Consider the following 14,796-nt stretch of genomic DNA (forward strand, 5'->3'; position numbering starts at 1 on the left):
TCCTGTCAAAGTAATACCTGCTTGAGAGTTTTGTGTTAATTATGACAACATCTTGTTCTTTGTAGTTTTTTTGTATTGAATTAATTTATTTGTGGTTAAAGTTTTGTATGTGGAGGCCCTTGTTTCTAGGCGGGATGAATTTCTTCTTGCATTCTTCACACTTGCTTTCAATCTAAAGGATTTTTTTGGCTACATTTCCAGAAATTGTTGCGACTTTATGAAGAATGAGATGATGAAAATTGTCTTAAGCTCTTAAGGAAGCATTTAAAGTGTTTGTGCTTTCTCTGAAAGGGTTTGAGATATTTTTAAGTGTGCATTTTCTACATGTTACCCTTTAAAAGAACCAGTGCATCCAGTTCAAAACTCTGCTTAACTCATATATTTCCGAGAAGGGCATGCAAGAATATGGGTTTTCATAAAATAAGCTTGTCTTCTAGGTTTTTTTTAATTGATTTATTTTCTTTTTGATATCATTACTGTCCTTGTTATTCTTGTTTCTTAAGATCAGACTCCTCTGCTTCTTTCTGCATATGTGCTGTAACTTCATGCTACAGATGCTCTCATTTGGCAACTTCTTTCATGAAGTTCCTTTTTCATGCTATGCACTAATACGTTTTTGGTTGTTTTGCTGAGAAGACGGTAGTACCAGCTGTTTCCTATTCTATTCCCCTACCAAAAAATATACGTCTAATAGATTCTAGCAAATAAACCCATGGTAAAGGAAACTTTCTGAAGCATTTTTCTTTTTTTTTCTTTTCCTTTTAGTTCCCGGCATGGATGGTGGTGGCTTAGCTGATGCTAGTCTAACGGATTCGTACTTTAGCACCAGCTTCATTGGTGTTAATGGATTTGGAAGTCCTGCTGAAACAAAGTATCCCATGATGCAGGTAATAGCAGTGATTTGTTTCATTAGTCCGGCTGGTGTTACACCAAAAAGGGAAAACTGCTCAAGAGGCAGGACAAATGGAGCCTTTTGGAATATGTCATCCTGTATGATCTCCAGAGTATATACTCACTTTAATCTTGCAAATGGAAATGAAACAGTATCATTGCTTTAAAATTAATCTGTTTTTGTTAGCACTTACCTGAGCTTGTTGTGCTGAGCTTTGCTGCATACATTAACTCTGTGTTAGGTTTCTTTACTGAATGTGAATTTCTAGGTTTCTTTTTAGGTGCATAGCTTTTGATAAATATATAAAAATCACATTTTGAAACTTTTCAAATATCAAAATTTGCTGAAGCAAAATATGAACTGTTGAACCTGAAATTACTAGGCAAAAATTTCAGAATTTGTAAGCTCAGACTCTGGTGGTAGTATGTTGAATTCATATTTAAATCTTCTGAAACATTTCCCTGTATTTATAGTGTTCTGTAGAGGTTGGCATAGGAACTCCTATGAGATGGAATTTATTGTGTAGGTAGTATTATGCAAAATTTGCAACAGATGTCTGTCGTATTTAAAACCTAAATGAGTATCTACTGAATTAACACATGAAGTACTATAATAACTCCCTCAAAGTGTTATGCATTTTAAAAGCAGCACAGTCTGTCCCTGAAAAGAAGATGCTCTGTCCTGTACTAAACAAAGCAACTTCTGGTAAATGAGAGAGCGCACAAGTCAAACAATTCACACTGAGTCCTGACAACACCTCTCTTCTTTTATATCGAGGAAACTCTCCTTATGAGGTTACTTTGATCTCAATTGTGGCTGTATTATGGATTGAAAAATAACTCAGCAAAAGGTGGGAATTAATTAGGTGTGTTCCTTTTTTTCTTTTCTTTTGTTTGTTTGGTTTTTTTTTTCCTGCATGTTTTCAAGAAGGCTGGATTTTCTTATTCGACAGAATTGTAGAAGTATGGAAATGTTTTACTGACAGTTATGCATGATATAAAAAGAAAAATTTTAACCTCTGATCCCAAAGTGTACTACTGAAGCTGGCAGTTACAAATTTTTGTATCACTAAGGTCCTATAATTTTAACACAAGGTCATTATGTTCTGTATCCTTAAATGGTATTCTGCAGAAACACTGGTGTCTTTCTAAACACCAATTTTTAATTATAACTGTTTCTTCTAGAAAGACAGTCAATAAGGCATGCATCTAACATGAATGCTCATAGGATTCTTAAATACTTTACTAATGCCTGAGATTACAGTCAAGGCACTGTTGTTTCTTTTTGAGAAGAAATCAGTGTGCCTCTTGCCCATTGGAAGATAAGGAAAATTACTTCTGAAGAAGGGTTTTATTCGTGTTGAGAATGTGCTAACAGGCATCAAACTACAGTTTGAAAAGCATTCCTATATTGATTTTTTTCCTTTGAATCCTGTATTTTAAGTTCTTGCTTGCATAGGTAAAGCTGGTAATGCTGTCTGTTTTGACTGTATGTCAGCTTCTAGGTTAAGTCTATACTGACAAAGGTTAGCCACTTGGAATGAGATTTTCTGTGTAATTCAACCCTTTGGAGAACAAGGCAAGGGAGAAATTTTAGTGGGTTTGACTTTAAATAATACTAGTTCTTTATGGTTTGAAACAGAGACTTTAAATCTGATAGATTGGTTATTGTGTCAAGGATATACCTCTTGCTTGCTTTCTCTGAAAATTTGTACAGATTTTGTCACTCGATTAAACCTTTGTAGAACTGGTTTAGATAAACCCACTGGAGACTTCCTAGATGTTAGATAATTTCCCAAGGATGTAATCTGCACTGACATGTTCCAGCTTGAGTATGTTTTTGCAGTTGCAGCTCTGGCATAATCTAGGCCTTGCCTGAACTCTGAGAAGGAACGCTGATCAGGTTCATTTCCCTCTTTGCTTCTACTTCAGATTGAAGCAGTGTGGAAGTGGATCTATATTTAATGAAAGAGAGCTGTATCTGTGTTAATTGGAGCAGAGGGGTTGGTAAGGGAAAAGAGATTTATGCTGTAGGCTTAGAGAAGCTGAGCTGAAGATAAGTAAACAAGAAACCAGGAAGGATTGAGCAAAGGGACTGAAGGAGAGAAGAGACCTTGGTGGGACACTCACAGAATGGGGACTGGAATGGTACAAATGCAATACACAGAAACTGAAAACAAGTTTTCATATGGTAAAGGCAAGACAAAGTAGGGTGGAGAGAACAAATCCATGTTCCTATTTCTCTCCAGGTTCTTGAATCAACCTAAAGATACTAAAAATGCAGTGTTCTGCCATCAATGAAACGTCAAATGTCTTCTGTAAAGTATCTGATTAACTCTCAGTTTTGCTTTTGCAGATGGAAATACCAGTTCCATCTGAGTTGCGTTGTCATCTCTGGTGAACGTGTGTAGTTCACAATATGAGGCAAGCTCTTCAGCTTGTTTTTTAAAGCTGGGAAATTGCAAATGCATGCAAATAAACACACTGATAGAAAAACACTAGTAAGATGCAGCAAGATGTTAGGAAATGGTAAGTTTAGGTTGCGAGTGCAGCCTTGAGGTTATATATAGAGTTGTATTTCTCATAATGTTGTGTAGTTTTTTTTCAGTGGGAAAACTATTAGTGGGACTTACTCAGAACACAAGATGTGTGGCACATCCATGTGTATTGAGCATCTGTTCGATATTTGATTAAATGCTCGTCGTTTCTGTGCTTTATTCCTGCATGCTGTTCGCATCCTTGCGAAGACTTAGTTGGCAGTGCAGTTTCGGGTGCCGTTGCAATTATTCCATCAAACTTTGTGGAATGCTTTCCTTATGAAACAAGAAAGTAGTCTACATTTTATAGATGCATGGGGTGGAAAAGGATGGCAATTAAACAAACAATGCCCCAACAGTGCTGGCAAACAAGAGACCTGAATTTTTGAAACTAATCTTTACAGTTGGAAGGTGAGGAATGGAATTAATAACCACCAGTAAAATACTTGGTTCATGTTGCTTCACTGGCCTCACTCTGGCAAAGATAGTAACAAAGTCAGTCCCTTCTGGGTATTGCTCATTTCTGTTACCATGAAAGTCTTTCTGCTGTCCTTGTTTTATTCACTAGATACCTCTCAACATAATCATCAGGTATTCAATTGATGAGTTGTCGTGACTATTCCTATCTAATCTCCAGAATGTGTTTGTCATGTGCAGCACATAAAACAGAGGTTTGTTGAAAAGAGTGTGTGATTGTATATGTTGGGGTTATCATAATGCATATATAACGGAACCGAACTGCATCAAGCAAAGCTATATCCAAAGTTTGCAATTACCACATTTGTGTGCAGTGCCTGATCGCTAAGACTCAGTGTTCAGTAAGCAGCGAAAGGGAGGGAAGTGGCTAACATCATGATGAATTGGGAGTGGATGTACTGCTTTGACCATAAATAATGTAGATGAATAGTTGTCAACATTTCTGTAGAATGGCTATTTCTGACTTTCAGATTTTATTTATATCTGTGGAAGAGTATTTTATGAGATCTTAAACATATCTTTGGGCTTAGATTAGTGGTTAAGATGCAATTAATGGCAATACTCACTTTGCAGTGGGGAAAACAGAGTAAAAATACTCAGCACAGTTAAGAAGAGGCAGGATTTTTGAAGTGGCCATGGTTCTAATTCTTCCTTTTTTCTTCCTTTCTGAAAGCTATCTCTTTGCCTCATCTTCCACTCCTCCTACTTGAAAGGTCTTTGCTGTTAGCCAACCTTTCCTTGGCCCCCATTGTCGTCTTCTGTTGTTACTAACCTGGTTTCCTATTGATTAATAGTCTTCTGTCCTCACTGGTTTGTGTTTTTCCATAATACTGTTTTGTTTCATGTGTCTCTTCTTCCTTGAATCTACATATGCTTTCATATACTATATTAACAGTATTGTCTTCCATCTTATCAAAGCACTTTTTTTCTGTTTTCCCCTTCTCTAGGTAATGCTAATGGACTGCAGAGCAGACCTGCACAACACATGGCCCACAGGCTGCATGCTGTCCTCAAAGCTGTTCTTTTTCTTTTTGGCATAGCAGCAGCTGCCCAGAGACAGTCAGAGGTGTGGTTCAAAAAGCAGCTCACTGCTTTTGGCTTTCCCAGCAGTGAGGAGGCAGGAGCTGGCTGGCTGGGATGCCTGTAATGCTTGGCTGTTTGCTCAGTTGCCGCTTGGTTGGCTGGTGTCACTGTTCCTCTGGCATTAGTGCTGCCCTTTGACTAACTTGTGGCTTGACCAAAGACGCAGGTGGTGCAGAAAGAAGCTTTAATAATGTTGGCCTGTTAAAAGGGTATTATAGCAGGATGAGGCACAGAAGTATCTTGATGTTAAAAACTTTAAACGTTTCACTAGAATTGAGCAACTTGGTTGTAAGAGCATAAAACAGTAGAAGGTGCCTTCATCCATGTTGCTTCACAGAAATCTGGTTTTCTTTATTTTGATGGGATGAGATTTATGACTATGTGGATTCCATCAGACTGCAGGTTACATAGCAAGGAAGAATGTAAAGTTCTCAGTAAATCACCCTAATCAAAATAATAAGGGGGTAACAGTCTTCAGCATTGAAATTGGCAAGGCCAAGCAATGGAGAAGAATTGGTTTTGCTTGCTTTCACCATGCAAATGTTGGTGTACTAAGCATTCTTGAATAGCCTGAGAAGTAGCAACCATGCTCACTTCAAAGCCTTGCAGCTGAATAAACATGAAGACCTTTGTTGCCATTGCTGCATCTGCCAACAGTCAAGTAATAAAACTCTCCTCATAGCACAGAAGCTTGTAAATGTCTTCAGTTTTTAACTGTTGAGAACTGAGTGCTACTACAGATGTGCTATTTTAAATATAAAATTATGCGGTTGTTTTCATAATGCTTTCTGAGGAAATCCAGTTGCTTTAGTTTCAGCATTTGAGTGGATTGTGCTATAGATGGTGCCACACATGTTAACTGTCAAGGACAGGTTTTGGATTGTTTAAAAAGAAAAGCAAAAGATACCACCCTTTTTAGGTCAGAGAATCTGACAACTAAACAATGTCACAGCCTAACAAATCAATCTTTTGCAGAATGACTTTTTGTGCTCCAATCAACATTATTCTAAAAATTATAAAGAAGTATTCTGAAATATAGTTCCAGTAAAACAGTAGTAAGGTGAAGAGACTAGATTATGACATACTGCAAAATACTCGAGATGGTATGCTTAGCACCATGGAATGGCCATGAGGAAAATCCTTACTTTCTCAGGGTTAGGACATGGAATATGGAGACAAAAAGAATAAATATCATCTCTTATGTATTTTGGAGATAAGAAGTGGTGGAGAAAAAAGGAAAAACACTCACTTCAAGCTAAGTCTTATAAGCTATGTAAAATTAGATGTAATTGTCTGCATCAAAGTTTTATTCATGTTTTATCTTGATGAGAATTTTGTAATATAGCCTTTAGTGGAGGGAGATGAAAATAAAGCAAACTTGCCTTAAGTGCAGCTGTAATTCTGGGGTTTGTTACTGAATATTGAAGGATGGAGGCAAGGTGGTGTGTACCTTTAGAAGGTGGGAGTGTTTGTTGTAACACTTGACATGGATATACTGAAGAGAGCCCAATGAAGGGTCACAAAGATGGTGCAGGCACTGGAGCATCCCTCCTGTGAAGAAAAGCTAAAACACACAACATTTTAATTCCTTTGAAGGGAGAGGGGCAGGATGTATGCCAGCCATCCTAGTTGAATTTTGAGTAGTATTTAAAGAACCTCAGTAAATCATAGCAATAGGCCGGCAGAGAAGTTTGTGAAACTGAGTGTGTCACTTGGTTATGACAAAATACATTACCTTCCATGTGATAAAAGCCCTGATGTACTAAAACAGTCTGAAGCTCTCATATGTGTGTTCTTACCTTCCCTGTCAGGCTTAATATTGAATTTTCTTTCCCTGTGAATGGTTGCTTTTGCCTTTCTGGAGCTTTCATCCCTTAGGCTTGAGGTGCTTACAGTCTTCTTGAAATTCAGTTTGTATGAAAAATAGCTCAACATCATTAGAAGAGGTTGAGAAGTGTTATTTAAAATCAAGACTGCCTTCTGGAAAACACAAATGACAAACAGCACTTGTATGTTCTTTTAATTTTTTTTTTTATTTCAAAATCTTTTTGGTAAAAATGAGACACAGGAGTAACCTTCATTAAGACTAAATGCATTTGGGTGTGGTAGAAATCTTAATATTAAAACAGTTTAAAAAGCCTTTACTGATTACATGCAGGTCTTCTATGAATAATGTTAAGGTAAGAAGCTTATGCATGTGTAATAAAAGTGAGCAAAGCAAAAAATTCATGAATGTGGTAGAGGTTTCTAACTATTCAAGGTACAGATTACAAGCAGTTGTTAAGGCGAGAGCTGCCAAGCTTTGGTTTTTCAGAATCCTGGTGTGTTAGATATGTTTGCACCTTGAATGGGAACTTGATGTTTTAAAAGCACACTTGATGTTCACAGATTTGGGTTGCACTGTGCTTTCAGAATCCAGAGCAATGTGCTCTGTTGTGTTCTGCTGTGTGTGCACTGTATGTTCTCAGTGATCGTGTCAGCGCTGGTTTTCATCGTCTCAGGTTCCTATTCACATTGAAAGTCTGTTGGTTGAATATTTAACTCCTTTACCTAGGATAGAGAATATTGATGGAATAAAAATACTTGGTTCCAACTTTAACCTGTGTGCTTAACCAGCTTTGATACCAACACAGCTCTCAATATCATATTTATTCCTATTTCAACAGATTGTTACCTTTTGCATTAAAATTATTAAATCTGGTATTATAAATAGACATTAATACTATTTTTATCTACACCTGGGCAAATTTTGTGCATATCTGAAAGTTTGCCTGAGGAAATTTCTTCTTAAACCCCTTTGCTTTATGAGGGTCAATGTGGATGTATCAAATGCCAAAAAAAGATGCATAACAGGGATGCTTTTTAAGTATTTGTGGAAAACGATTCAACTTCTTTCCATTGCTTAGGAAGGGAATATGGCATATGATTACTTGAGCTACCATAATCCAGAAATGATTTTGATGTATTTTTTTTCTTATTTTGATGATTTTGAGCAGTAGGATGAGCTTCCTTAAATTTGGGCAAAGATTGTCAATTTAGTGTGGGTCTCTCAAAGTGGTACCTTGTTTTGTAAAAATAAGTCAACTTTGTTTCACTAGATGCATGCCTTTTGTGTATAGAATTAAGTATTTATCACTTAAGCAGTTAGTGATATTTATATTGTGTCAGTTCAGTATATTTAGGAGCATGAGACAGGTGACATCAAAATAAGGGAACAAGCATGTAGCAGACAGCTTGCTTGAAGTCTTGAAAAAGCTGAAGGTTTATATGCTATTTACGTGGGTAAGCATTCCACATAAGAGCTACTTTACACTGTCTATTCTTTTAGATACAAATTTTAAAGCTGCAGCTTCTGGTGAAGTTCGTGGTGCTCTGAAAACTGCAAGTGTTGGGAGACTTGAATTGCAGTAGATTTACAGATCTACCAAATTGGATAGTGCTACAGCTTCTATTGGTTGTCCTCTGTTCTTACCAAAATTGTTCCAGAATACTGATCTTTGTGGTCAACAATTAGATGAAATGGCATTGGAACATAACATAGTAAGCTTCCTGCCCTTTGCCACCAACATTGAGACTAGCTACGGAAAAAAATAACCATAAAGAGCGAATCCAGTGACCAGTTTTGAGTCATTCTGTGTCTAGACTACTAGATGAAACATGCCTGGAAACTTTCCTTGCTGCTTAGGGCCAGCTGGCACAAAATGGCCTGTTTGTGCTGGTGTGTGCTCACCCACTGAAGCAGAGTCTGCATGCAAACTGTCTATTTGAAGGGTTCTCAAACCTTTTCACTGCTGAATAGTGCCTGGAAATTGGCTGGGAGACTCCGGGTTGATGTGTGCCAAAAGCATGCCAGGGAGTATTTTAACAAATTAGTGGTTGTCTCTCAGTGATGAAGAACGCTTCCTGACCTTGCCTTCCTTTACTTCTCACACTGTTTCTTCCTGTTGGGAGGCTGGTGAAATAAAATAATAAGCAGGAGTAAAAAGAGACACTTTAAAACTTCTCTATCAAAGAAGCAGTAGCTCTTAGAGCAGCACTGCTTCTCTTTACTCCAGTTTATTGCTCGCTGATATCTCTAGAGGAATGTAGAAAAAGCAAGGAGAGCCTAGCAGGAATGTTAAAAGGGTTTCAGATGTCCTGCTGACTTGGAAGAATTCGATGTTTTGCTGAAAGGTCTCAAAAGGTTCTTCTGTTTTTAAAAAGGAATCTATCAAATACTTAATTTAAGTATTTTTCATGGGAGAAGTTTCATGTTGTCATGATAGTTTATTAAAGGGAGGAGTTGTTTCAGGAGTGCAGTGTAAAAGACTGTTTTAAGGAGATAAGTAATTGGGTTATCTAATGTTTTCACAACATGCAGGAAGAGAACCATAGGTTTGGTAGACACTTCTCATTTAGAAGAAATTAATGAAGATAGTGTTTAATTTAATATACAGTAATTTTTGGTTTGCATTTCTGTTGTGCAAAATGCTTTATTTTACTAAACATTTTTGTTAATTATAAGTCTGTTTGCTCAGCGTATTTACTAAATGGGGAATGAGCACAAGTTTCATAGACTGTCCTTAAAACTTGTTAAAGGTTGTCCCCAATGCCCTCACTTAATCTGTTACAGCTTTATTTTACATGTACACTTTCATCTTGTATTTTTGCAGAGGATGACAAATAGCAGCAGCTCCCCTAGCCTTCTCAATGACAGTGCCAAGCAGTATGCAGGCCATGGTAAGTATGTTTAAAGTAATACATATAAAAGTATGTTTGAAAATTTGAGATTCACTTTCACAAAACTGAGACTTAAGGAAGTGTTAACTTGTTCTCTGATTTTATTTGAGATACAGCAGAACTTTATTTTTTTAACAGTGTATAATGGAAAGCTTAAGTGTTACTGAACTCATAAATTTTTAAGCTTCTCTCTGCTGTGGGGGGAAAAAACTAAAAAAAGTCATTACCAGTCTTGTCACTTCAAGTGAAATGTTAGTTTGAATATCCACTGTAAAGCACTGATAGCTTAAGCATTTATGTTGCTTCACCATAGTATCCCTTTTTATTATGCTTCTTGGAGAAGTTATTGTGTGAGATTAGTGTACAGGTGTTTTCCCTTAAATTTAGAGTGTGTGGATTTTGTGAAATGTTACATAACTGATGATTTTTAATACCTATAAATGTCACATAACTGATGATTTTTAATAGCTATTTTGTCTTGCAAGCAGTACTTTGCCTCTTATTTTTGCCTTGCTTTAGGAACGTGTTTTATATACGTGGTTTTCAGCTGAAGAAAATGTCTTGATAGTGGAGGCCTACATACTCGCTAAATTATTGTGGAGGGTGTATTGAGCTTTGTAATGGGCTCTTGAGAATCACTGCAGATTATTTCAGCTGTAGCTGTTAAATTAAGTTCTTTAAAGAAGAGGGTATTGCTTCCTTATGGCAAGGATATACATTTAAAGTAAATTTCTGCTTTGAAAATTGCTGTGTAAATTATGCTCTAGAACTACATTTGCATATCTGACCTTGCAGCTAGTCTACTTACTAGGATTATAATTTTTTAAGCATGGTAGTAACTACTGTAAAATGAACTTGCTTGAAAGTCGAAATTTGTGGGTGTTTCTTTGTTTTTTCTTCCTAGTTTATTTCCAGTAGGCTTTGAGTCTGCTACTTTTGTCCCACTGAACAATTAGCTATTCAAGGCAATGGAGGTCTCCAGTTTTAAATGCAGTCAGAGTTTGACTGTGACAGGCCAAATAGTAATGGTGATGCATGTCAAGGAGAGAAACCAGACCAACTTTTGGAAACCACTTTAAATATTGTTGTGTCTCAGATCCTTCCCCCTCTCTCTCCCCCTTGCTCTGCCAAGCCATGCTTCTCTTGTAGAATTGCCCTTTTAGGGAATATTTATTGTTGATCAAATTTAAGATAAATTGTCTTCTAAGAATTTAATGTTGAAGAAAGTGTTTCATCAAAACACCGATGTTTACAGCTGGCAGTCATTGCTAATTTGACAGTTTTAGCCATGCAGTTTTCAGTTGCATCTGTGAATGTTACACAGTTTTTGAAACTTCAACTCTGGAAATGATGAATAGGAACGAAGAAAAGCAATAAAAAGTTATTAATGAAATGCAGACTTTTGCTTGGTTCTGATTTAAATTGGATGTGCAAAACAGTGACAAGACAAGCAAAATCCACATCATTAAGACCTGTTACACAGAAGATTGCTAATTTCAGGTAGCTGGAGATCACATAGGATCCTTTATTCTGGAAAAGGCTTTTTAAGATCAAGTCCAACTGTTACCCCAGCACTGCCAAGTGCACTACTAAAGCTTGTCCCTCAGTACTACATTTACATGATACCCCTAGGGATGGTAACTCATGCACTTGCCAATGCTTGTCAGCCCTTTCAGAGGATCTTCTGGTGAATTAGAAACATTCTAATGTATCATCTACAGGATTAAAAATAGCATGCAAATGTAAGAAGCACTTAAAACAGGTTTTCTGATCAGATGAAGGCTGCGAAATGTTAGGTGGACTTTAAATAGTGTCAACAGCAATTAAACTTGCTGAATTCTGTTAATGAGCACCATTTCAATTAAGCAGTTGCACAGAATCTAATAAATGCTGTGGGTTTTAGCAGTGTGACTGCTAAACTTAGCTTTGTCAAAAGGATTTTTTCCATACAGATGTAAGTTAAAAAATACAGAGTTTCTTCTAGTAGTGTATATATATATAACATATTGATTTTACATTGATTTTATAGATCCACTAACTTCACCAAATTCATCCTTGTTTAATGACTTTGCTGCCCTCAGCGTGTCTCAAAGGAGGAAGGTAGGCAACAACTAAATCTTAAGTAGCATATTTATATATGAGTCGACAGGGAAGAAGATATGGAATAACTTGAAATGCTACATGAAATAAGCATTTCTTCTGATGTTACTAGATTTATTTCAATATGTTGCTGCTGATATAAATAAGATCTTACTGCTTCATTTTTGCTACATCAGACTCCTGCTGCTATTAAGAAATACTCCAGGCACTTGTAAACTGAAGTTTATAGAATATGAAATGTAGTATGCAGTCCATTGAATTTGAAAACAAATTATTCTACTAAGGGACATGTGACCTGCAAGCCTTTATGGCAGCAAGTTCAGAATACATTAAGAATCATTCTCCCATTTATTTGTACATTATGTGATAACAATTATAACAGTTTGAAATGCATTTAATTTAAAAGACACTGTTATCTTTGGGAAGCGAGGGTTTGGGGTTTTTTTCCATCCCTCTAATTTGTATTGAGAAATCTTTCTTTTGCTGAGGGCTAGACAGCGTCTTTAAATACCTTTGACCTGCAGCTGAGCAGCTTGTGGTATTTTCCGCTTACACGCTCAGTGGCTGGAATAGGAGACAAAAGTTTGATTGCACAAGAGTTCCTTCTCATTTTTGTGATCTGTCACTTACCAAACAGACATTATCTTGTTCCAACCAGTTATTAAGTTTTACTTTCACTGATATTAGCCACATTATCCTGAGCTTTCCTGTAGTAAATAATGAAAGCAGGCTACATCAGCATGTTCTGTATTATTCCTGCAGGTGAAGATTGAGCTTAAAGATAATTGCTAGAGTTGGTCCATCACACTGTTTTTTAAATATAAGTGCTGTTGTAGAACATTAATTTTCTAGTATTATGATGTATCCAAAGTACATGGAATATCTGCATTGCTCTTTTCCTTAATGCCAGTACAGTGCACTGAAAGTCGGATGTAAAGAACTATAAATGTGTTGCTTATCCATTTACAAAGGCTGGTAAAAATGAAAAATAATTGTACATTCCTCCTTAACATAGGCTTTGAGAGCCAATATATACACGTATGTATGTATGTATGTGTGTGTAAACTTGTGCTTATGTGTATGAACCACATGCACCAAAGAAAATAAGCTATGAAACAGAAGTATTGCAGAAATGACCACTGTCTCTAAAAATTACTTCAAAAGTTAAGCAGTATAACGTTTGATTACTGTAAAGCACAAATATCTCAAAGCTCAAATACTAATTCAGAGTGCTTTCTGACTTGGTCCATTTTTTCCTCAAGAAAAAGAAGCAAATTAAGGCACTGGCTGCTAAAATAGTATTAAGAGTAAGTTTTATCTGTGAAATTGATTAACTTGGATTTTTTTTCTAGTTAGCAATTCTGCTATAACTTGCATTAGTTGAAAGAATTTTGTAGTTTTCTTTGCATATTAATAATTTATTTTTTATTATGATTGCTATTTTGTAATGTATGCTTTTATTAAAGATTGTTAAATTCTAGTAATGGGGGAGTTTTTGTAAAATATTGCTTGAGCTGTGTAAATCTAGGCATCCAGGCTCCCTCTATAGTCAGCAGAGAGAGATGAGTAGCTTAAAGAAACATTTAGCTCACACCGAGAAAAATACTTTGGAAACGACCAGATGTTGGTGATTGCTTTAAGTGAACAAAAAATTGATGGCTAAAGTTATGAGAAATTAATTACTGTTTTGTGACCTGACCGACTTTTGCTGCCAGTCAATACACTGCAAATAGCCATGGATGTAGTTTTAAAATATTTTTAGTATTTTTTTATTACAATATCCAAATTTGTAGTAAGTGATTTCCTTAAAAGCACTAAATGCTTGAGAGCCAGGTGTTTAAAAACCTGCGTGATTCCCCTCTGTGCCATTAACTGGGGTTTGTTTAGAGCTTGAACAATGGGATTTATCAAGCCAGTGCTCAGTGCTTGCTGTATGAAGGGAGCCTTGGTGACTAGTTCAAATGCAGGTGTTACAACATCTACTGTTTGGAAAAAAATTTCTCCACTTATCTTACTAAGAGCCCAACTCTAAGGTTTTGTTTGTTCTGAACTAGCTGGCAAAACCAGCATTTCCTTCGTTTATCACTGACTTGGAGGACAGATATAATACAGTCTTGGTAAGTGAATAAAGAACAGTTGCTTTCTTTTAGAAATATCACAATTCTAATTTGTAATATTTTGACATATTAAGTTATTTGGAACTTTATAAAAATAGCATGATTGTATCACGTAAAACTGAATGGTTTCTGTAAAAGCATGTTCTATGTAGTTGTGTTAAGCAAGTTCATTGATTGTCTCTTGATATTTCTGATCATGTTATGCCGGCAGCCCTTTAACAATGGGCAAGCCATATGGAGAATATTTGATATCAATAAAATACTAAGGATAAGTTGATGATTGTAATTCTGAATATCCTTTTTAATTAGACAGCATTTTTTGAAACTAGTTAGTATGACTGAGCTATTTATTTTGCTTTTGATTATTTGATATTTAGAGATATTCTGCTTTGTTTAAAAAGTAAACATAGTCCTTGAATTTTTATGAACATTCTTGAGGTAATTATCTCTGTTTAGAAATTATTAAACTGCATTTCAATTTTAGATTTCAGGAAAGCTAAGATTACTATTTAAAGACATTTTTATAGGATACTTAAAATGAAATCAAAGGAGCTAAGTATTTCTGTAGATGGAGCCTTGGTGGAGGTTCTGTCAACTGTAAAACCTTCTGGATTTACTGTCCGGTTGTTGTAACTCCACATGCAGTAAGACAAGCAACCTTAAAGTGAATTTCCTATAAGAGATTTTTAGGTAAGTATTAATCTACAATGCACAAATAGGATTTGTGAAGCATGGAACAAAAGCTAGAGTTAGTAATAGACTAACACACTTTCCCAAGAATAATGTCATGCTTATTTAATTTTTTCTTCAAGTACATGTTATGCTTGTTAAAAATAGGATGGCATTCTGAACTTGAACTTCTTGGGTGTTTT

General features: G+C 36.1%; 1 protein-coding gene across 1 annotated transcript in view; it reads left to right on the forward strand.

Moving 5' to 3' along the window:
* PAN3 (poly(A) specific ribonuclease subunit PAN3) overlaps positions 1-14,796 on the forward strand; it is a 79,778-nt gene that overhangs the window by 12,525 nt on the left and 52,457 nt on the right. Inside the window, 4 exon segments of the mRNA XM_032099506.1 lie at positions 766-887; positions 9,641-9,707; positions 11,737-11,807; positions 13,862-13,924. Of these exon segments, the coding sequence (XP_031955397.1) occupies positions 766-887; positions 9,641-9,707; positions 11,737-11,807; positions 13,862-13,924 (323 nt within the window).

This window comes from Corvus moneduloides, chromosome 2 (genome assembly GCF_009650955.1).
Source record: "Corvus moneduloides isolate bCorMon1 chromosome 2, bCorMon1.pri, whole genome shotgun sequence".
Taxonomy (NCBI): Eukaryota; Metazoa; Chordata; class Aves; order Passeriformes; family Corvidae; genus Corvus; species Corvus moneduloides.